General features: G+C 38.7%; 1 protein-coding gene across 1 annotated transcript in view; it reads right to left on the minus strand.

Moving 5' to 3' along the window:
- Positions 1-10444: 10444 nt before the first annotated feature.
- IL31RA (interleukin 31 receptor A) overlaps positions 10445-22755 on the minus strand; it is a gene marked incomplete at its 5' end in the record, with an annotated part of 22205 nt that continues 9894 nt past the window's right edge. The window contains 8 exons of the mRNA XM_010085419.1: positions 10445-11041; positions 11796-11874; positions 13423-13516; positions 14840-14980; positions 17542-17688; positions 18463-18564; positions 20564-20746; positions 22249-22465. Of these exons, the coding sequence (XP_010083721.1) occupies positions 10445-11041; positions 11796-11874; positions 13423-13516; positions 14840-14980; positions 17542-17688; positions 18463-18564; positions 20564-20746; positions 22249-22465 (1560 nt within the window). The remainder of the gene's footprint in view (positions 11042-11795; positions 11875-13422; positions 13517-14839; positions 14981-17541; positions 17689-18462; positions 18565-20563; positions 20747-22248; positions 22466-22755) is intronic.

Here is a 22755-nt window from a genome sequence, read left to right on the forward strand (position 1 = left end):
GTGCTTATTTGGTAGAATTAAGAATAAGAAGAAATTTCCTGGATTCTCTTACATTAGGACATAATGTGCCACGGTAACATTTCAGAAAGCCTTTCAAGCTCTTTTTTTTCAGGATAAAGTGTTTGGTTTAGTTCAGTGATGTCCCTTGTAAGTGGGCATCCCAGAGCATTTACCCTGATTATAATCTTATGATCATTCTTTCTGACATCCCTGGATATTATTGTGTAATTTTTCCATGATTATGAAACATCATCTTCATCAAACTGCATTGGACATACAGTTGTTCATGTAACGGTGAAAATTCTGTAGAACGTGCCCTTAGCTAGGTCAGCACTGCACTCTGAGGATCGCAGACCCAGGAAATGTAAATAAGGCTGCTTCTCTGAGAAACAAGTACTCACTTCAAAGCTTCAGTCCTATCGAGTCAGACACCGAAATCTAGATAATATGCAAGTTGGCTCAGCAGGCTTTCAGCAATGATAAAGCACTTCTAGCTCAGCAGTGTGGAGCTGAGCAATGCCTGAAAATCAGGACAATCTAAGAGGCTGAGAAAAATGATGGTGGTAAACATTCAGACTTGAAATTGTTGACCTCATTACTCAATAGGACTAGTCAATTTTAAAACAGCACTTTTGAAATATAACACCATATTATAGCATAGTGTCTTTGCCTGCTTGAATTGGGAAACAAAAGCCCTCTCCAGGCTTAGATGAACTATTGTATTACTGAGCACCCATCAGGCTGCAGCAGCTCTCCCAGCATTCTCATCCCGCAGCAAATGAGCAGCGGCATAACCCTCAACCCTCCTCCAAGTTCCCAGTGCTCACCCGAATAACCCGAATAACGCAGGACCCTGGGAACAGACATTATTAAGCTACAGTTAGGGCAGCTCAGGGCAGCCTGCACCCTGAAGTACTAATGTCTCAGACGAACTTAGATGTATGACTGGTTTGAAACTATTGGGGGCTGTGTTTTCCACAAATGCCTTGTCTCTTAAGAGCTGAAGAAAGTAGAGCATAGGAATGGGCAGCATGAAGTAATCACTCTGTGTTTACTTTTCAAGTGTCGTGTTTTAAATGGAGTTAAGAGAACAAATCTACACCACACATACGCATCTGTTTCTGTTCATGTTTTGATATGCTGTTAAAAAAAAAAATCTCATTTCACAGAAGAACATATTAGTCAAGCATCTGTTCCAACTTTTGGATTGTCACTCTTCATTTTCTGAGTTCAAAAGACCTAAATAAAACTGTAGTTGGAATTAAACAGTGAGGTGGCAATGAATTGATTGTATACTCTTGGAAAAAAGGGCAAACAAAATAATAATAGAACTGCCCAGGAAAAGAGAGGGCAAATTAATCCAAGTTCACATTTTTGTCAAATACTGAAACAAACAATTTCTGCTAAGGAAAACTGTGAAGAAAGCTGAAAGACATGAAGGATTAAAAAGACAGAATTTTGCTTAGAGACTCCCTCTTAAGTTAACAGACTGGTAAGCACAACATGTACACAAAATGCTAGTTAGTATTTTGTAATAAATATGCCCAATAAACATTTTGACTAAGAACACTTTGTACTACAAAAAGAATGCTTAGTGTTTTTCTGTTGGCTCCATTTACAAATGTCATCCTTTGTATACAGGACAACTCAGTATGCTCTGTTTTTGAGCCAAGAGTAGAACATTTTCTGATAAACACCCCTATTACAAACACACCATAAGACTACTGCATATTTTACTTCTATCTTGGCAAAAGGCAGAAGAGAGAAGCCTGAACTTGCAGCATTGTCCATATTCTTAAGGGCTCAAGACTTACCTACAATGAGAATGTGCCCTGCTTGCTGCCATCAGTATGGCCAACGTTAACGCAGAGCAGCAAAACAAGTCTTTTATAACCTTTGCAGTAGATTTGAAACCAGAGAAGAGCAACTCAGAACACTAGCTCAAATTGATACACATTCCAGCTGTTTACAAGCAAGTTTTATATAATCTCAAATAATTTATGTCATATAAACTCGGTGTGTTATTTCCAAGTGACCTTTGACAGTGTCGTACCTGACATACTGGGTTTGTGTGGTGGGGTTTGGTATTGGGGGAGTGGTTACAGGGGTGGCTCCTGTGAGAAGCTGCTGGAAGCTCTCCCAGCTCCAAGTCAGACCCGCCTCTGGCCAAGGCCAAGCCCATCAGCGAGGGTGGATCCGCGTCTGTGGGAACACCTTTAAGAGGGCGTGGGCCGGGTGGGCAGCACGCCCCCAGCCAGGGCTCGGCCAGCCCAGCCCCAGCCCAAGAGCCGGGGGCTCTTCAGGAGCCAGCGAAGGAGCGGGGTGTGAGAGAGACAATTACGCAGACACAAAGGTCAATGAAGAGAAAGGGGAGGGAGGAGGTGACAGAGCAGAGGCTCCCCTCCAGCCCGTGGTGAGGCGGCAGCTGTGCCCCTGCAGCCATGGAGAGTAAGGATGGAGCAGAGATCCTCTGGCAGCCCGGGGAGCACCTCACACCAGAGCAGACAGCTGCACCTGAAGGAGGCCGGGACTCCATGGGAGGGACCCCACGCTCAAGGAGGAAGGAGCCGCAGAGACAACACATGATGGACTGGGGAGGGAGGAGGTAGAGAAATCAGGAGTGAAGTTTTTGAGCCCAGGAAAAAGGAGGGGTGGGGGAAGGTGTCTTTTTAAGATGTGGTTCTTTCTCATTATCCTGCTCTGATTGGTAACCAATTAAACAGATCTCCCTTCACCCTCCCAAGTCGAGTCTGTTTTGCCTGTGACTGTAACTAATGAGTGATCCCTTCCTGTCCTTGTCTTGACCCATGAAGTTTTACCTTTTGTTCTCCCAATTCTCCTCCCCACCCCATTGGGGAGGGGAAGAGTGAGTGAGCGGCTGCATGGTGGTTGTTGCTGGCTAGGCCTAAGCCACGACACCTGACTGCTTCAGAACAGCTGCTAGTAAAACATAAAGCTATTGAATAAATATTCACAGATTACTTCTTACAATCCTAAGGAGCATGACATTTGTTATTAAAAATACTGTTTTGTGTGACCACTGACATTTAGAATTATGTTGTTTGTTACATGAACAACTGCCCAAACATTGTGCTGTTCACTGTTCAATATTTTGTATTTTGACATCTAGGTTAGCAAAGTTAAAACGTTACAACCTAATACCTAAAACCTCTGTAGTAACAAAGCCCTCTTACTCAATTTCATCAAGGGAGATATCAAAATTAAAATCTGAGATTTCTTTGAAATAGAGCTTCAAAGTTGATTCATTATCTTTTCTTGTATTATTTCTAATCTCTGACAATGCAACATCAAAGGATCTGGTACCATTCAACTGCAAAAACTACCAGCTGAAACCCCCCTTTAATGACCACGTCACATTTCATGCACCACAGTTCATCTGAGGCTGCAGATAGTATGATCTCTGGCATTTGTTCTGCCTGCCCAGCCTCTCAGTGTCATTTTGAAATGTATGAAACATAGCCCAGCATTAATACCCTAAGATCTTTGTGTCTGCAAAGATCTACTCAACTTATCCGTAACAGTTGTATTGCCTATCACAGCACAGTAGGCACTTCAAGTTATCATCTTACTATTGATCATAGCAATTATCTGCACCATGGGAGCACTGGAAGATATACCTACACTGTCACTCACTGTAATTCTGGACTTGAGCCTGCCTGTCTCTCAAGCTGCTTGATCATCCAGGTTCGCTAAGTGCTGGTTTGCACTGAACTGTGAATGGAAGGAGACAGCCATCTCCTCACGTAGGAAACTCAGACGTGAAGGCAATGCATGCACTGAAACAAGAAGCGTCAGCCTAAAAGCATAGCAACAAATACAGGTAAAATATAAATTAGTATTTCTGGTCAAGGGCCAGGATCTTGTGGGCTCTTACGCTAGAATCCATGCATAACATAAAACAGAAGATATCAGCAGTGAAGCAGCTTGCAATCTCACTTATGCCAATGAATGAGACTGAGCAGCAACATAAACTACATAAACAACTTCCTTCTTTGCAGGTATTGCTGCACAAACACTAGATTAATTATGATACCTCACTGTGTCTGGGCTCAGGCACACGCATACACAAACATATCTAGATGTACACAAACACTTCAACAGGCAGTTTCTCAGGGTCATCAATGTACTTACATAGATGATATGTATCTGCATAAGTGCGCCACTTCTGCTGAAACTACACCAAATTGCAGCAGCAACAGGGCCACCTCCTCTTCTCTTCTTTAAAGTCTGTATCTGAAGATACTCTGCAAAAACTCTAAAGGAAGCAAACAGTGAATGTAACATTTTAATTTTAATTACCTATGAATTCCAACATACTGGAAAAATCATACTGTGCACAGAAACAGCACATTATGCTATCCATTGCGTATGTAATTTTGTTGTTCTCACAGCAAGGATGTTTAAGTTTTCTCATACAGGCCAGTTTGGTGAAGACAGGTGTATATGCAAAACGTGTGGTAACTCTGAACATATCTTCATGTAAAGTCGAACAACCATTAGGGAGACAACAAAGGCATTGGGGCGTAAATTAAAATGCCCATATAAGTAACTTAAGACTAGCTGTCAAGAAGCTCAGAACAAGCAAGACATGAGTGTGATGAGTAGGTTAAAAAGCATTAAGATAATTCAGAAGTATTTTTTATGTTTAGGAGCGGCATGCATGGATGTACCTACAAAAAGTCTGTAATAGGATCAAATTTCAGATCTCATTAACTTTGCAGCTCCTATCTGCCCCAAGAAATAATTAACATCAACAGAGTAGATTATATCTAGAATGCAACCTATAGAACCATAGAATCATTTAGGCTGGAAACGACCTTTAAGATCATTGAGTCTAGCTGTAAACCTAACACTGCCAAGTCCACCACTAAACCATGTCCTGAAGTGCCACATCTTACAAGTCTTTTAAATACCCCCAGGGATGGTGAGTTCATCACTTCCCTGGGCAGCCTGTTCCAATGCTTGACAACCCTTTCAGTGAATTTTCCTAATATCCTATCTATCCAAACCTCCCCCAGCGCAACTTCAGGTCATTTCCTCTTGTCCTACCTCTTGTTACTTGGGAAAAGAGATAGACACCCACCTTGCTACAATATTCTTTCAGGTAGAGAGCAATAAGCTCTCCCCTCAGCCTCCTTTTCTCGAGACCCTTCACCAGCTTCGTTGCTCTTCTTTGGACACACTCCAGCACCTCTATGTCCTTTTTGTAGTGAGGGGCCCAAAACTGAACACAGGATTCAAGCTGTGGCCTCATCAGTGCCAAGGATATGGGGACGATCACTTCTTTAGTCCTGCTGGCCACACTATTTCTGATCCAGGCCAGGATGCCATTGGCCTTCTTGGCCACCTGGGCACACTGCTGGCTCATATTTAACCAGCTGTCAACCAACACCCCCAGGTCCTTTTCCACCAGGCAGCTTTCCAGCCACTCTTCCTCAAGCCTGTAGCACTGCATAGGGCTGTTGTGACCCAAGGGCAGGACCCAGCACTTTGCCTTGTTGAATTTCGTGTGACTGGCCTTGGCCCCTCAATCCAGCCTGTCCAGGTCCCTCTGTGGAGCCTTCCTACCCTCCAGCAGATCAACACTTCTGCCCAACTTGGTGTCATCTGCAAACTCATTGAGGGTGCACTTGATCCCCTCATCCAGATCATTGAAGATATTAACCAGAACTAGCTTCAAAACTCAGCCCTGGGGAAAACCGCTTGTGACCAGCCACCAACTGGACTTAACTCCATTCACCGTCACCTTTGGGCCCAGCCATCCAGCCAGTCTTTCACCCAGCAAAGAGTACGCTCATCCAAGCTGTGAACTGGCAGTTTCTCCAGGAGAATGCCGTGGGAATGGTGTCAAAGACTTCAGTAAAGTCCAGGTAGACAACATCCACGGCCTTTCCCTCACCTGCTAAGTGTGTCACCCTGTCATAGAAGGAGATCTGGTTAGCCAAGCAGGACCTGCCTTTCATGAACCCATGCTGACTGGGCTTGATCCCCTGGTTGTCCTGTACAGGCCATGTGAGCACACTCAAGATGATCTCCTCCATAACCTTCCCCTGCACCGAGGTCAGGCTGACAGGCCTGTAGTTCCCCAGATCTTCCTTCTGGCCCTTCATGTAGATGGGTGTCACATTTGCTAACCTCTGGTCAGCTGGGACCTCCCTGTTTAGCCAGAACTGCTGATAAATGATTGAAACTGTCTTGGTGAGTACTTCCACCAGCTCCCTCAGCACCCTTGGGTGGATCCCATCCAGCCCCATAGACTTGTGTGTGTCTAAGTGGTGTAGCAGGTCACTAATCATTTCCCCTTAGACTATGGGGGCTTCATTCTGCTCTCCATCCCTGTCTGGCAGCTCAGCGGGCTGGGAACCCCCAGAGCAACTGGTTTTACTGTTAAAGACTGAGGTAAAGAAGGCATTAGGACCTCAGCCTTTTCCTCACCCTTTGTCACTATGTTTCCCCCACATCCAATAAAGGATGGAGATTCTCCTTAGCCCTTCTTTTCTTGTTAATGTATTTACAGAAACATTTTTTAACGGCCTTTTACGGCAGTAACCATATTAAGTTCTAGCTGAACTTTGGCCCTTCTCATTTTCTCCCCTCCTCACGACATCCTTGTAGTTGTCCTGAGTTGCTTGCCCCTTCTTCCAAAGGTCACAAACTCTCTTTTTTCCTGAATTCCAGCCAAAGTTCTCTGTTCAGCCAGGCTGCTGGCTCATCTTTTGGCACATGGGGACAGCCTGTTCCTGTGCCTCTAAGACTTCCTTCTCGAAGAATGTCCAGCCTTCCTGGACTCCTTTGCCCATCTTGCAGTGTCAAATCTCAAAGCAACACACAAACATGAAGCCTATGGCATCACTGTGCAAAACTGGTAAAAAGGAATTGCAGCAGGACTGTTGAAATGACTGCAAAGGTGACATGAACCCATTTGCTGAGCAAGAATAGTCCCATACACACGCAACTCTGAACTCAGATTTGTGCTCTGTTGCATGCAAACGTTTACCTCCATCTGCTATGTGAGATACCCAACTCAGAATGGTGATGCAACTCTTCTGAGTAAGTTCTCACCCACGAACAGAAGTTGAAACATCTATCTTGAAAAGTCATCAACTGTCTCAAAAAAGAGATCTATTTACAACAAATCTGTCTTTCAGGAATAGTAAAAGAGAATGCGTTATCTGTAATGGAATACATGCTATGGCAAGATAAACAGCACCAGCCAGGCCAGACCCCTTGTCAGTGCGTCTACAGCAGCTGTTCAGCAGCAATCACATCATCTCTGGAGGCGCATGTGCTGACTGGAGGAAGAAAGTTTCCTTCTCTTTCCTGCATGAACTACTAACATACTTTTTCACCCTATTTGGGCAATTGTAAAGGGCATGAGGAACACAGAAATACTATAGGTTATGTAGAATAGCAAATTTGCCTATAATAGGTTACTCTGCTGTATCAAAGAGTTCATGAGATTCCTGCTCAAAGAATTTGAAATTCTAGGAAGTTAAAGGCAAACTCAGATAACAAAAGACTGAACAATTAATTTAGCTAAAAATCTGGTAAATGAAAAACATGACCTATTAGTAATTTGCAGGGCATAAGCCTTAAGGTCAGAAAGCAATTATTTGTATGACACACAGAAGAATGACAGCAGTGAAGATGCATCAGTATCTTGCTGAAATTATGCCACAAGCTGATCTCTGTTAACCTTGCAAAGACCCATGCACCTTTTCTGCATTTTAAGGAGGGGTAGAAATGGGGATTTTTCAGACCAGTGATGGTGAAATGAAATGAGATCTAGCAAAACTGCTCTCTAGGAATAATGACACCAGGTGTTCTATTAAAAAAATGTACCAAAAATGTTGAAGTATTGTAATGTCCAACCTGCCACTGCCACTTGACATTACAAAAGTGGAGTAACTGCCCAAATATCCCATCTGTTTGTGCATCCATCTCAAAATAGGATGATGTTTCTAAATGAATATGGAAATCTAAAATGGCCAAATGGTGCATTTAGTATAAATTGATAAACACTTTTCCATGTGCTCTCAGTTTTATTTTTTTCATGGTTCACAGCATCAGTATGAAAGACAAATTGTAAAAGGTCAGAGTACAACCCTGAATGCAAAACAAACCGAGTCCAAGAAGCTGGCATTCCAAAGCATGGGTAGAAGGCAGCCCTGATTTCTGAGATGTACTGAGCCCACATATTGCATTGCTCTGTTTCAGATGGGCAAGGAAATCAGAAGCCAGGAGAGAAAAGCAGAATAGCAACAGAGAAGGAAATAAAATGGGATGGAAAAGCAGGTTATTACTCACCCTCCAGAACCTAAGAGATGTTACAGGGAGACCCTACCCAAACCATGCAGCAAGAATCTCCCCTTTCTAATGATCCCTTAAGGGTTGCATTATTTTTATTTTTTACCCGACTCAATCACACACCTCAAGAGTATGCAGCTTTCGTATGTCTGCTAAACAATTCCTAGACAGGCCCCAAAATATCTCTGTATCTGTTTATTTTTAAATCTTGTGATATTAAAGAAAATACTGAGATTTAAGGGGAAAAAACGTTCTGTGACTGAGTCAGTGACTTCTGAATCCTAGCAAACGGCAATGTAGCTGTGAATGAGAAGTCTGGAAGTGAGCGAAGCAGCAGGAGCATTGACCCAACCAATGCTGTGTCTTGAGCTCATTTCAGATCGTGACTTATCTAAGGAAGCAAGGGCTTTTAAGAACAAGCATACATACATTTTGGCTTATAGCACTGTGGTTGGGACCATGATCGAACAAACTTGGGATGCGGTGGAAATCAGCTAGATGAAAAAGCTTAAATGCAAACTTTACCCTGTCTTCCCCAACCAAATGCAATGCAAACTGCCTTCCCAGCACAATGCAAGTAATAGCCAGTACATCCAGGGTAAGACTCAGCCTCCTCATTCATGCTGGACAACCTATTTTCCATTCTCCCACTCCTCTTCATGCACAGAAATGAAAGGCTTTCTGCTCCTATTCACATTTGTCTCTCCTTTTTCTATCCCCATGACTCCTGTATCTTTTTTGCCTCTAAAGAAGTCTGTAGTTATGCGCAAACAAGACCGATTAATGTCAAGCCTTTAAATACTATGAAAATAGCTTAAAGTCTTAAAATTACTATATGCCATACATGTGTCATAATGAACATCCCCTTTTAACACCGTTTACTTAGAGTTGACTCTCCATCTCTTTTTTTTTAACCTGTAATTTAACAGAGTAGATATTTCTTTAAGTTTTTTAGAGTAATAGCCTCTTCCCTGCTGAAAAAAAAAAAAATCCATGCGATGGAGAGTTCCTGATTCACTGTTGCTGTATAAAACGGAAACTACAAGTAGTTTTATGACTTATCAAAATCATAAAACAAACGACAAAAGTTATAGCCTTCATGTAGAAATCTCTAATCCTAAATTAGTTACCAGAGGATATACAGGGATATTTTGTAGACTTAGTGTTTTTTCCAATACCTCCCAGAAAAATAATTTCCTAAATATAAACTCAGTGCTCATTCCAAAACAAGATGCTGTATTTAGTTGAATTTTTTTTTTTCAATTCAAAATATGAAAACCTCAACTGGGAAATAGTTTTAAACTGAGAGGAATTCGAGACAAAGGTACAAGAAGATAAGGTATGCTGCAGTAAACAGTTTTAAAAATCAGCAGACAAACAGGAGAGACAAAAGCAGCACAAAAGCAGAGGATGATTAAAAGCACAAGACAAAGGGAAGGAAGCAACAAATCCAGCATAACCCCACCTCTTCCAAAATGCAGATAAGTCAGTAGCACAAGTCAGAGAAACCATGAGCCAAACCACTGAGTCAAGAGTCAGGGTGCAAAAAGACAATTACTGAAATCTAACAAGTATTTGCACAACAGGAGCAACACTACACATAAAACCTGATATAAAACAATTGAGGGAAATAAGAACAGGAAAGTAGTTCTACTCCATGTAACTTAAGGAAGGATTCGGCAGATCCTGCCTCCACTCAGGTCAGTCCATGTTTCCCAGTAGAGCTCAGCCCTGGGAACTGGTTGCCTGGGGAGAAACTGGTGAGCCGCTTGCACTGCTGGATGGTGCCATAGTAAATATCAGTTTGTTTTAGCAGACTGATATGGGAGAACTAAGAAGAAATAAGAAAAGTTACTTCCTTTGCCTCACTACTGGTACATCTATCTGGCAAAAAAACCAAAATCCAAACAAAGAAAAAAAACCCCACTTCACCCGGAAAGTGAACCTTGATGGGTGTAAACACAGTGCAAAAAATTACTTCACAGCCGTTCAAAGAAAAGGAGTGTTTTCATCCAAATTAACCAAGATCAGCCAGGTTAGAACATATTAATACATACGAGCAGCAGTGCCAAGACATATCTCACAAGGGGTCTTTACAAAGGAAAGTCTTCCCACACTAATGAGCTGTGGCCAGCCTGAACATGTCCAGTGTAACGTAAGATTGTCCTGCGACATTTTGTTGAAAAGCAGGTAAGACAGTTGACTGGCTTGCCGGTTCATTCTTACTGTGTTCTGGCAAGTTCTCAGAAATAAGAAATTCCCTTGTTTTAACAGAATTTTTAAGATATGGATTGAAGAGTGCTTTTTCACCAAAATCTTCCAGCTTTAAGACTTCATTATAATTTTCTTCATTTTTAATTGGAGTCTGTTGGGATTCACTTAAATCATCTTCCAGCATTTCTATTGGTTGGATTTCCTTAGCTGGTATCAAAGCTGAATGCATTTGACTTCTGATATCTTGATCAGTAATTATATAAGGCATGGATGGTGAAAAACATTTAGCAACTTCATTTTCTTCATTACACAGCATCTTTTTACCTCCATAAATCATGCCTTCTGTATTAATATCGATACGTTCAGAAACATGGTTTTCACAATTCATTAGCAGTGATCCTTCCTGACTTTCTTCAGGAAAACAATGTTCCAAAACACTCACATCTTCGAAGTCTAGGATTTTAGCCTCAGATGTCACTTCCTTCAAAAATGAATTGTTCTGTTAGTATAAAGAGACAAATTGGAAGTCATATAGGGATAGGTAATGTATCACTTTATTTTTTTAATATAGAAAACACTGCCACATGAGCTCTGTTTGACTCTTCATTTTAAAAGTGCATTAATAAAGAGTTCATGTGCATTTCAGCTGGGATGCAGTTATATGTGAATGAGTACTAAAAATGACAACGCTATTCTGTCCATTTATTAAACACTTTCATATTAGGTTTTCTGTGCTTAATAAAACACGGCATTTCAATGAAGGCTCGGAATCAGGCTCAGGCTGTTTCCATCTTTTCCACTCTAACCAGCCACTTTTCAGACAAAAGTTTAAATCCCATTCTGCACAGATTACACTTTCTATGTAAACCTGATGAACTCCATTCAAATAACAATCAAAACTTTAATAAGGAATAAATATCCAACTATAAAAAAAAGATGGAAATAGTAGTACAATACACGAAGTCTTATTATATGTTGCACTACACTTTTTCTGAAGAAGGGAGCAGATATCCAGATGTAGGAATCTGACTCAGTAGACTGAATAACCTGAGCAAATTTAATTGACTTCATGTAATAAACCAGGTCCACCAATCACTTTATAACTTCAAAATATTTTCTCATTATCATACTAAAATCAAATTATATACTTTATAAAGATATTATTAATATTTTATTTAGTCACAAAATGACTGTCGGAGAAGGACTTCTCTCCATTTGATCCCTTCTTTAATACATAAAATTGCAGTTATTACCATAGATGCATCAAGAGGCCATTCCACTGCAATGCTCTCTGCAGGATTGGGTATATCAGGCCAGCAAGCCTTTTTAAACCTATCATTGAGAAAGGAATTTTAGTCAAGTTATAAAAGAGATAGATTATTAAAAATAAAATGAACAAACCTCCAGAAAGCCCCAGTACTGCTAATATATCAAACTCCCACAAAGGAAAATACTTCCTATATCAACACAGTCATTTTCATTAAAATTGTTTTCCTTCACATTAATTTTTATTACAAAATATCTCAACAAGCAAAATCTCACATTACAGAGACATCGCAGAAAAATTACTAATGCACAAAAGTCTCTTTATTATTATATAGTAGATCAAATAATAGCATGCCAAAACAAGGCTGTACACAAAACCTGTTGTGATCGTGCTTCAGGCTGGTTCTTCAGTGAAAATCCACCTCAGGTAAACTTTGCTCTAGGAAAGTGTCCCTAGCACTACACCACACCAGAGGTATGCCAAGTTCTTATGTGTACCAGTGGGTAAATGGTGCTAACTGAGACTGCAGCTTATAATGATCCAATGGAGGAGTAAACAGGAAACAAATCACTCATTGATACTGTATATATGCAAGTGAATGAAAACCAGGCCATAGCTTGACGTTTCACATTCCAATTTGTTCTGCACAAGAATATAAACACTCAGCTACATCTCACTGTATTCTCCAGAACCAAAGTATAGTTTCTTAATATTGTAAAAATTCAGAATACTCAACACAGATGAAAATGTAAAAGAGTTGGAAATTATACTTACTATATCAGCTATACTTATTACCTGATGTTTCACATGACAACAGTCTTGGTTCTAACAGCTTAAAACACCCCAAAATAGTTAAGATTTTTAACCTTCTTATTAAGCTTAAGACAAACAACACAGTCACTTTTCACGCTAAATAAGAGCACATTTTATAACCTTAAAAAATCCTCACAGTCATCTTTGGGATGCTATAGCATTCCCACGCTCTTAAGAAGCAGTTTAAAATCTGGCAGGGAACATCTGTGATGGCAGATAAAAGAACTATGAATCGTGTATGGATTCATGCTCATGGAGCAAGCATCTAAATGCTTTCACATGATGTGATTATAAATCTTCATTACTTCTTTACAGCTCAAGAGAACTGTCACGAACTAACAAAAGTAATATTAATTTAGTTAACACAAGCAACAGATGTCATGTGAAATGTGTTCCAGTGGTGTACTAGCAGATATATTGAGAGGGCCTGGGAAACTTTATTTTTGGCATTAGTAACTTTTCAGAAACTAACTTAAAGTGTGCTCCCTCACTTGATTGACCATGGAACTCAAATGGCATGTGGCACTTTCCACATATTGATATAAATGATACGTAAATCTGTTTCTCCTCTTTCTTTTGTTCTGATTTACTGCACTTTATAAAATTAATATTTATTTTTGGACTACAGCACATTAACTGCAGTTACAAGATAACAAATATGCTTAGTTATTTGTTTCTCCAATTGCTTATTTTCTTAATTTGGAACCCAACAAAAGTGTTTAAGATGTATAAAAAATTGCCTTTTACAAGTTAAAATTGACAGGCTACATGCAGTTTTAGAACGTACAAAATGTACTCACGCGTGTTTTTTCAAAATGCACGTTACCCAAAGGCCTAACAGAAACAACATGCTTAATCCAACGGGTAGAGCAATGAAAATAGTATCTTCTTTATCTTTAGAGGGGAAAAAAAAACCCACAGATGTTTATCATTTCTTCATGTATTCCCTTAAAACAGATAATTTTCAACATCCAAGTCACCTAATTAGCAAAATTCTGAAGAGCTCTGTCAAAACTATCCAAAATTACTCAGCATACTTGATGTATGTACTCATTGTACAATGTGCCAAAAGATGAGGATTTTGAATTGAACCAGAAAAGCAGCTCATTATGAGACCTCTCAGGATATCTCAGGAACAGATGTATACCATTTTAAAATTTCCTTTCTTTAACAGAATCACACAATAATTCAGACTGGAGGGGGACATCTGTAGGTCACCTCATACAACTTTGAAATTAGATTCAGCTTGCTTAGGGTCATACCAAGCCAACCTTTAAAAGTCACCTAAGATGAAGAGCCTACCACCTCTCTGGGCACCTGTTGTTTTAGAGTCACCTAAATCTGCCACATAGTGTCACTTCTACCTGTTACTACAAAATAAATAGTCAAATTAGCGCAGGAGATAGGTTTTAAATACACAAAAAACACAGTCATTCTGACTGAAACAACACACAGATTTCTGAGCTAGCTTCCAAGAACCTACCAGAGATAGGTACTGACAGCAACAGAGACCAGACCTTAGCATAGTCTAACCTACCTTTCATATGAGTAGCAAACTAGCAGATGAATTTACGAGCAAAAAATAAGTTAGTTTTGAGTCCCATGACAAATTTAAAGATAGCTGAAGCACTTTTTTACATTTCAGTTTGGCCACCACTATGACAATTTATGTATGTATTGAAAACATTCTTCCAGAGGCAGAAATGAGGAAGTGTCTGAACTCCTGACCTGCCACCATCACACCAACCTCCTTGATAAAATCTGGTTAAAACAAAAAGTTAGAAATAGGAAAAAATATTTCCCCACCACGATCTGCGCACTCATTTATTAGTTAAGCTTATATAGCAGAAGAAATGCAACACAATGCATGGCTATTCTAAACCTAGTATCTCAGATCTATCTGCGTTTTCATTAACTGTTAGGCACCCCATCCTATAGTCAACAGCATACAAACTGTTGCTCCCACAAACATCCGTAGTATTCCACAGCTTTATTGACAGTAAAATAAAGATTTTGGGTTTTGACGTCTAATCTTGAGGTCTTACTCTGTGAGATGATCAGTGAAATTGAGTTAAATGCAGATAGTGTTAGTAATTCTTCCTTATTTTGTTTAGCATTAATTTAAAAAAAAAAAAAAGCCTCAACAAAAATGTCTTGTATTTTTTACTCCCAAAACTGTTTTTAAAATAGTAATAGCTAACCTGGAATATTACTTACTGAATTTCAAAGTCTTGAAGGTTTTTGGCTCTCCACTGGTTCCACCAGCTTCATTGCTTGCCATGATATAGACAGTATACTGCGTATTAGCCCGTAAAGACTTCAGTCTGTATTGCAGAACATCAGAGTTCACTGTTTCATCTTTTTAGGAGAAGATTTATGTCAATAAATACATAAAATAGTGTTATATCAGGGAACTGGACACTTATTTAGCATCTATTACAATGATACATCACAAAGTATTTTAAAGACAATCTGAAATACAAAGCAAATGTATCAGTCCTTTGAGAGAGAAAACTTAAATTAGCCAAGTGTTTATCAATGCTACCTAAAAGTTTAGGGCAAAAAAATAAACCACTATGTATTTACTTTTAAAAGTAAATATGCTTTTTTATACTAACATTAAAGATAGGCAAATTGTGATCTCCTGTAGTTTTTTGTATCACTGAAAACAGTGCTTTGAGAACCTTATTTTCTCGAACCTAGGCGCAGAAATTAAGAGCTTAAAATAGTTTCTGCAGCTCGTGAAATTTAACTATATCTCTAGTACATTCAGTTAGACACTGATCATCCAAAAGGATGCAATCTATCAGTGCTTTTGGGGATATCACCCCAATAAAGTTAGAAGAAGGCCAAAATCAACAGGAATTTTTTTCCAAGTTTCAAAAGGGTTTTCTGAATAGAACTTAATGTTTCAAATACTTTTTCCACTACTGGAATTAGTATGATGTGTTTCACTTTTTTTTTTTAAGCAGGACATACAACATAGCATTCTCTGTCTACAAACAGTATTAAAGGCATGTTCTTGTTAGGAAATTGAAGTCACTAAAACATTTTCTGGTGCATAAAGTCAAAGCCAACTCATGTCATCATACAGTTCAGTCAAGAAACACTCAGGAAACAGATATGCTGCAATATGTCCTGAGATGAAACAGAGTTTCTCTTAAAAAAAAGGAAGTGAAATTCTGGAGTTAAAAGACCATCAGTGAAGTCACCATGCCACAAACTCCATATTCTGTTCTTATCAAAAAGATGTGACATCAGGGAAGCCTCAAAAAATATCAGTATAGTAGGGTTTTCCCACTTAAATCTGACCTCCTTGAGTTGCTATTTAAAACTAATTTCCTAAGGAAACTAATCTGAAACCCTAAAATGGGCACAGCCTGCTTTACGTTAGAAGTAATATGGAGACATATGGCTCCATAACATGAGGCTGCATGTCTTGAAGATGACCCCCCCACAAAGCAGTCAGCATTATACTACTCAGAAACCAACATGGCAGGAAAAATTGCATGTAGAGGACTGAATCTCACAGAAATAAACAGCTTCCTATTTCTAATTTAAAAGTCACCAAGAATACTCTTGCCCTGGCTCTGAACTGGATATCCAGAAGCAACTGAAGACATCACAAGATTTGCACATTTGAGATCTTTTTAAAAAAGATTGTTAGGTGCCTGCTAACACTGATGTCTAAAATAAAGGAGGAAAAAGAACCATTTCTGAAAGCACTGAATGACCCAACAGCATTCTTCATCAACTATACAGGAAGAACAAATTTAGGTCACGAAACACTTCTTTCACTTCTGATGAAAGATTCTGCTGAGATTTAGGCTAGAGAAGTTCTGAATAGATAGGATTATACTGATACCTTGTATGGATACTGCTCCTGAGGTAGGTGATTAAGAATACACTCAAAAAGTTATGCTATCAGCCTCCTGAGCAGAAAAGCAATACCAAGCACAGAAAATCAAGCACATTAAGAAATTAATCTAAAACCTAGGTTCCAAAGAAACTATGTCTTGGCAGCATATTTGAGGTTTGTGGCTATCATCTGCTATTTTCCTTTTATTATAAAACTGACTGTAAAAACATTTTTACCAGGAATTTCCACCATACTGTTCCAGAAGCTAAGGGCTTGGGAAAGGCATCCTTTCAAGAACACGCATTGAACTTATACATTCACTGAACCTTCACAGGGTTCAAATTCATGAATCTGCATGTGATCTATGACTCTCCAGTATATTTTAGCTCCACTTTAGCTCTTCTGTTTCCGTCATGAATCTTTCCATGGGCTTCAGAGGTGTGTCACAATGGAAGAGAGATTTGAAGATGGAGGGAGACTAGTACATACGTAAAAAGGGAAAACAGCAAGTATCTGGCAAATAATACTCTCTAATTTGGAATAATTGTGCAAATTTTATTTTTTTACTTTTAACAGAGAACAATATGCAAAAAGCCTCTCATATATGAGTTTCCATTCTGTTCTCAAAAGGGAAGAGGAATGATAGTGCTGCCACACACTGACTAAATTTATCACCTGGAGATCTATCAGATTTGCATCTGAGAAGCAGAAAGGACAATGTGGTCAACAGCCATGGCCATACCACCATGGGTAGTACAATACCAATAGTAAAAAAGATTAATTGGGAGCAAGCAGTGCTGTACAAAATAAGTTCATAAATAAGAAATTGTTCAATAATACACGTGCAGTATTAAAGCAGGGACTATTCACTAGAATATCCCATCATTTCAATTAAATCTAAACAATTTTTTAATCTTTATGTAAGCCACATTTTAGTACCAGTATTTTCAGACATATTTATAACATACAATAACAAAGTGTGCTAATAAGTATGAAAATAACTTCAGACAGCAGATTGTCATAACACTGTTGAAAGAGTTGATGTTTAATGTATACTTACTCAACTCTTTTCCATCTTCAGGTTTATAAAATATTGTATAGTTACTGATAAATCCATTTCTTTTATCCTTTGAAATCTCCTTCCATTTTATTGTAACTTCATTTTTCCCTGGAATGCCTATGTCAGCCACAGGTCCTTCTGATGGCTCTACACAGGAGCATCATAAATTAGAAGAAGTAGTAAAATAGTCTAAGTAGCACAATATTATCCATCTGTGTTACTTCACACATACCAGTAACATTAGGGGCAACAAACGTACAAGTAAATATGTCATCTTAGTGCTCTGATATAGCCCTTTACTTTTCTCACCCTCTTTAATGTGTGATTTCTGATGTGTAATCTTTAATGTGTAATTTTTGATGTTACTGCATCCAAATGCCTCATCATCATTAAAAGGCTCTATCCTCACAATGTAAGAGAGGGATCAAGAGGTAAAACATCCTTATAGGGGAACTCAGGTGCAAGGTAACTGCATATGCAGGACGTCTCTGGCTGTAATTCAGCTGTGGTCTCCAGCACCCCCAGCCTTAGGGGGGTGTTAGGACTGATAAATGCAGTCAAGCATTAAAATCAAGTCTCGTTATATACCTAAATGAGCTGTAACATGTAAGAGGTAGCCAGTTCAAAAAACAGTTTCATGTTGGTGGTTATACTATTCCCAAGTGCTCTGTACACATTACATAAACTTTACACCCAATGAGAGGATACAAGCAGCAATGTACCTGTATCACAAGATAGAAATTTTCTTTACTGAACAATTCAGGAGCTGGTCTATGAACAGAAGCCAGGAATCCTGAACCCTGTTTATTCAGCATCTCCATCTTTCCTTCAGTAATGCCAGCAGCAAGTTGCTAAAAGACTACACCCTGAGAGACAGACTACAACACACATTTCACAACATTATGAGTATAAAATACATACGTTTTTCTTGCACATAAGTTTGTATGGAATATGGAGCTGCTATTTTATTTCCATGGAGGGGATACACCGAGATGTTATAGCACATAAATGGTTTAAAGTTTTCTATAAAGTAAAAAAAAGGAATATTTACATACAATTCTCTATGTGAGATTAATACAATGAAAGTAGAATAAACAGTGCAATTCTAAATATACTGTTATACACCTCTATTTTTTTCAGCTTTTTAGCAAGCACAATATATCCTTAATGCCTTGAATGCTCATTACTGCCCTTAACACAACAAATTTTATTTAGTATTCATAAGAGCCCTTGGTTTCCAACTCATTTTTCACTAGAAATACTTTGAGTGAAACACTTCATCCTTATACAGCTTATCTATGCAAAGCCACTTACTCACCTTGTAACAGCTTAAGGTTTTGGAGGAAGTTTTTCTTTCCAAATAACCAATATAAAATGACACTTCCAGGAATATTTTTAATTTCATGTATCTGTAGGTTTACCACTCTGCAGATGACAGTTTTGTCTCACGCATCCAATGGCTTAAAAGGCACAATGGAGCCCCAGCTCTTAACTCCACATTGATGTTCCAGCTGTGCCAACTGCAGATCTGCTTCTAACCAGCTGGACTCAAAAGCACAACCGTACAAGTGAAATCTCTGCAGCAGACTTTGACATGTTTCAAGATATAGTTCAAGCTTCTGGAAATGAAGCCTTGAACTCTGAACTATCCAGCAGTCAAGTAATCAACAGAGTGCACCCCCTACTTACAAGCAAGTCTCATCAGCTCTGAGAGGACACATCTGTGGCTTTACACTCCATGGGACGAAACCAGTGTAAAGGGTTTCCTACACCATTCCTCCTCAAGCTCTGCAGCTTGTTCAACAAGAACAATGGCTATTGACAGATCCCTGCAATATATCAGCTCTCTGCTGCTTTTTCTGTCTCTTACACCTATTGCAACCCAGCAGAAGTTATGATGGCTCACGTCGTCCTTAAAGTAATTCCACAAAAGAATGCCAGAATCAGGCCTGTATAACAGTAAGCCTGACTTTGCCTTGACATTTCTAACGACTTGGGCTTTGGGTAAACAAAGCTCTCCTAATAACGGTAAGAAGGAAAGCTGTTTTTTTTATATATTGAGAACAGCTATAAACAGCATTTATTCCTCACAGTAAATTGCTGAAATAGTGGAATTTTCAGCATAAGACTCAAGACTCGCTCACCTCAGTTCAATGTATAATAAACTGCCCTTGAATTTTACTTCAAGCAGATGTTTAACTAGTTTCACTGTAGCACAGAAACAGTATTTAAATCACTGTTGTCTGAGCCAGTAAGTCAAATTTCACGAGTAAGCTAGCTATATTCACCATTAACGAACCAAGTATTCATTTTCACTTTACAAAATTAGGTTACTTGTTTTCTGAAAACTTCATAAATACTTTTTCCTTTATGTAGGATTCAGAAAGGTCCTTATATGAACAAGAACCACTTTCAAATTAGATAAATTTAATGTCACTAATGGAGAACCAAAGACCTAATAATCCACAATTCGCTTATCACATGTATTACATATATTATATTAAACATTTTCACCATTATCCCTGTTTATTAAAAAAAAATCTGAATGTACAAAGAAAAACAGATGCATTTCATTAATTAAAGGTAATGTGCATGGGATATTTACACTGACATCAACATTCACACTTTTGCCTCTGCGCTTTTTCCCATCTTCAAATTCATTTTTGTGGTTCTAGATTTCTCTGATAAAACAGCATATATCTGTCATAGGCCTCCCTACTGGAAGATTCATGGCATAAGATCAAGCCACAGAAGTGCTTAAACATTAAATCTGTAGCCTTATCTTATATGGGAGCAAAGACCACCTTGCATGTTACGTGAATTTGTGAGAGTTAAAATTGCTACTAAATTAGATGCAAAGATTTTAATAAAGCATGTCATAATGCTGTTATTTTTAAAAATGGTCTGAAGAAAGCTGGATGAGTTCATCCTTGTTTATTCTCTCCGGTCTACCTTATAAATAAATACACATAAATACCATATATACATGTACATTGTTATAACAGTTGATAAATTCACATACTTTTGTTAGTTTTCCAGTTCGTAGAATTTGATACGTATTGCCATGATCTACCAAAAGGATCTGTTTCCAATTCCTCATACCACTCAACTACATACTCGGTTACATCTGGTTCGGAGGCTATCCATTCAACAACCACGTCTTCATTTGTTGTAAATGTCCTCACTGTTTCAATAACGTGAGAAGCTAAAAATTTAACAGAAAATGTCAGCAATTCCATTTTCATTAAAACTGTGCAAGAAAACAATTCAGTTACAGCAAGCAAAGAGTTACAGCTTCTTTAGAAGAGCATGGGACTTAGCAAGCTTAAAAAAAAAAAAAAAAGTTAAACCAGTTACTTTATACCTATGTTCACAGCCACTTACTGAAAATTCTTTAAAATGAAGCACAAAAGAATTGTTAACAATGAAAAGGGGTAGAGGGAGATTGACTGAGGAGATGATACTCAAGGAGATCTACACATACAGAATCAAAGACCAGTCTCTCCTCTAGGATCTGAATTTTACAGCTTGTAAAATTTTACAAAGCAATTTACTATAAATTTTACAGGTAGTTCAGATAAGCAAGTTTTGATTAAAATGACAAAGGCAATACGAAAACAGTAAATGAAGTCAGCAAGGTCGTGAATGACAGTGAATCAAAAGTGAACCATCAACTTGCAGAATAGAGGTAGTGAAAGTCTGAGTGAAAGCCAAGCTGGCAAAGCAGAGGGAAAAAGACATGGTGAAGCAGAGGGAAAAGAGATGTATGTAGGGAGGGAAAAAAAGCATGTCACAGCATGGAAAAATCAGAAAAACATTTACTGTGGGATACAGAAGGGGACTGAGAGGTAGTCAGCAACCTCCAGGACAAGATGACATCACGTCTACATATCCATTTTTCTGATTAGACTGGGATTTGATTGAGCAAATCCATGGGGACACTTGCACAGATTTCATGAACAACTGATGTAAGACAAGTGATTCAAGTGTCTCAAATGCAACCTCTCTTCTGGATCATGGGTACACAGCAGGATATTGCAATACAAGGCTCACAGACATGTCAGAATTTAATGCTAAGAGCCAAAGAACACAACTGTTGTGCTAGAGCAGACCAGCTTCCTGACCCCAGCAGTGGGTGGGAAGGGGTACCCTGGGAATGCATATGAAATGAGAATTAAAACACTTTTTCTCTCTCTGCTTACACTGAAGCATCTTGGGGACTTCTAGTGAACACAGCTTTGAGTGATGTTGTTAAACACACTGCAACAACACCGTGTGGTAACCAATGTTATGATCTGGTAGAGGTATGAGACAGAATTGGGTGGGACTCTATAAAACTTATTCGGGAAGTCCAAGGTTAAAAAAACAAAACCAAAAAACCCTCAGGAAGTAATAAAATAGAAATAGCAGTAAGACATCACAAAGTGCTGACATCTTAACAACTATATCTCAAAACAAAAACTCCAATAATAATCGCCTGTAACAAAAACATGATACGTGATAGCAAAATAGGACAACCAGATAATATTGTTCTAGTAAACAGTAATGGCTGGCAAACCTTTGTACATAGTATGGGTCTATATATATAGATCTATGACAAAAGTCCCTAGCACAATTTTACTTCCACTACAACAGAACTGAAATGGATGTCAGGAAGGTAATCTTCTGTTAATGAGAAAAATATATCAGGATATTGAGAGATCTTACTTTTTTCATCAGTGGATGGAATCCTCAAAATAGCTTCAGGAGAATTTCCAGCAGAGTTATAGGCAGTAATAGATATTATATATGCCTCTTCATCTAAAAGTAAAGTAATTTTCTTATCGGTAGAGATTTTCGTCATTTTAAGCACAGCATTGTTTTCTGGAAAATACTGTATTTTGTAGCCTAGAATTCTCCCAGATGGTGGAAAGCTGTTTAATGGCTATTAAAAAAAAATATGCAGTAGTAAGTGTTTCACAGTGTTATTTGTATAATCAGAAGTAAATACTGTGTTAAAGAGACCAGATTTAATTACAAAATTATTACACTATATTTAGAAAAGCAAGGCACTTTTTTCAGTCCCATCTTCAGGAGAGTTAGCTGCAACAATTTTATTGAAGGAAAGTTTCACAAGTCCAACTGTGACATTTGAAATGCAGAGAACCTCTGGTCACTCTACTAGAAGATTAAAGTGAATTTAAACACAGCTTTGGTAAGCCGTATTATTTAAGA

This window comes from Pterocles gutturalis, unplaced genomic scaffold, assembly GCF_000699245.1.
Source record: "Pterocles gutturalis isolate BGI_N339 unplaced genomic scaffold, ASM69924v1 scaffold3015, whole genome shotgun sequence".
In the NCBI taxonomy this organism is placed as follows: Eukaryota; Metazoa; Chordata; class Aves; order Pterocliformes; family Pteroclidae; genus Pterocles; species Pterocles gutturalis.